The following is a 1,676-nucleotide window of genomic DNA, read 5'->3' as shown; positions in this document are numbered from 1 at the left end:
TTGCTGCTCTCCCGGCTTATTGGACGACTCTTCCACGTCCATACCTGACGTCCTCAGGGGCGCGAAGAAATTTCTAATTTCAACTTTCTCCTTCGATTTTAATCTAGGTTCCCGTGGGCTAGGTGATTGCTTTGGTTTCTTAGATTGTTCTGCTGAGGAGTTTCGCTTACGTCTCCTTTGTTCGCGAAACTCCTCGGCTGAATCGTCTTTCCCTTCCAGCAGGAGAGACTCTCGCATCTCCCTGTGGATGGCAGCATAGAGGCGCAGCATGGCTGTAAACAGCGTCTTGCCCTCGAGGTGCTTAGACAGCACTGTCCTCTCTGCCTCGAATTTTGATATCAGCTTGTTCCCTATTACACCGTTTCCGTTTGTTGAGGGCGAATTATGGATAAGCTGTCCGATCGTTTGTAGTCCTTTCCCCAGTAGTTCAATGTCTTCCTGGCAGTCAGGATTACTGAGTTTTAAGTTCACGTGGTTTCTCTCGAACGAAGCCACTATTGCGTTCCATCGTGTTTCGCACGATGTCGCCTCCGCCATTTTGACCGTTGCAGACGGGACGGCCACCGCCACCGATGCACTGGTAACAGAATAGTCACTAGGTGGCTATAGAGGAGCACTCAAGATTATGGTCACCTGGGACCTCTCAAACTCCTTCCGTAACGTCTCCCGAACTCCTACTCAAACAGAGAATCTCTCACCAGTTATGTACCAGTAAGAGAGTACACCTAAACAGACAATCTTTTCAGTCCCATCCGAAGAACTCCGACGCTCTCGCTACCAATCAATCAGCTCGGTACACCACATCGAAATGTGGCATTTCTGCAATGCTCGCTCTTCACATCGCTTTTCACCATCACGCGCGCTAACCAACCAGATTGCTTCAAACGTTCATATTTATACTGGGATCGCTCCTGGCCCGCATCTACGTCATTACGCGCGCTAGCCAATCTATTCTTCCTCCTCACTTTCGAGTTTGGCTCCGCCCCATCGACCAGCGTATAAAAAGGAGCGACTCCAGAGCCTAGTTATTCAGTCAATTCAGTTCCACGCAGTTCATCATCAGTCTACAGGCTAGCCACATCAAGCATCCTCAACCAGCAGGCTTCGTCGCCAGCGCTCGGTCTTCGGAGACATCGGCAGGCTGCGCCGGGCACGACTGCCTCGGCCCTCCGGCGCTCTCACACCCGACTCACTGGGGCACCGCACCTGGACTCGCCGGTGGTCGTGTTAAGGCCCGACTCACTGGGCATCTGGCATAGCCACTGCCTCATGGCTACTACGACCGCGCTCGACGACTAGCCTTTCATCACCACCACCAGCAGCAACCTCCGCCATTTGCCGCACTGCGATCAAGCAACCTCCAACTCACGCTGCCGCACGGCAACCAAGCAACCTCCAGCCACGGCCGCACTGCGGCCAGGCCACTCGCCTTTCACTAGCCTTTCTCCTTACCGGCGCGCGCCGCGCTACCTCACCGGTCAATCATCTCAGCAGCCACGGTCCTTTTCAGGGCCAACAAACTGTTCCGAAGAAGTGGGTTGTCATAGGAGTAATGACAAGACTACAGGCGTTGGTAAGAGCCCCACAACATTATGGCATGCAGTACAATAGTTTAACGTGCATAAAGACACGTGAAGATGGCACATTAGTGCTGAAACATATAGTGTGGAAGTGAA

General features: G+C 52.8%; 1 protein-coding gene across 1 annotated transcript in view; it reads right to left on the bottom strand.

Annotated features, from left to right (window-relative positions):
* The window catches only part of LOC117282540 (zinc finger and SCAN domain-containing protein 12-like), a 22,723-nt gene extending 22,186 nt beyond the window's left edge, over positions 1 to 537 (bottom strand). Inside the window, exon 1 of the mRNA XM_033752578.1 lies at positions 45 to 537. Coding sequence (XP_033608469.1) covers positions 45 to 537 — 493 coding nt within the window. The remainder of the gene's footprint in view (positions 1 to 44) is intronic.
* Positions 538 to 1,676: the final 1,139 nt, after the last annotated feature.

The sequence above is a fragment of the Cryptotermes secundus genome, unplaced genomic scaffold (assembly GCF_002891405.2).
Source record: "Cryptotermes secundus unplaced genomic scaffold, Csec_1.0 scaffold474, whole genome shotgun sequence".
NCBI lineage: Eukaryota > Metazoa > Arthropoda > Insecta > Blattodea > Kalotermitidae > Cryptotermes > Cryptotermes secundus.
This window is presented reverse-complemented; position numbering and strand designations above follow the sequence as displayed.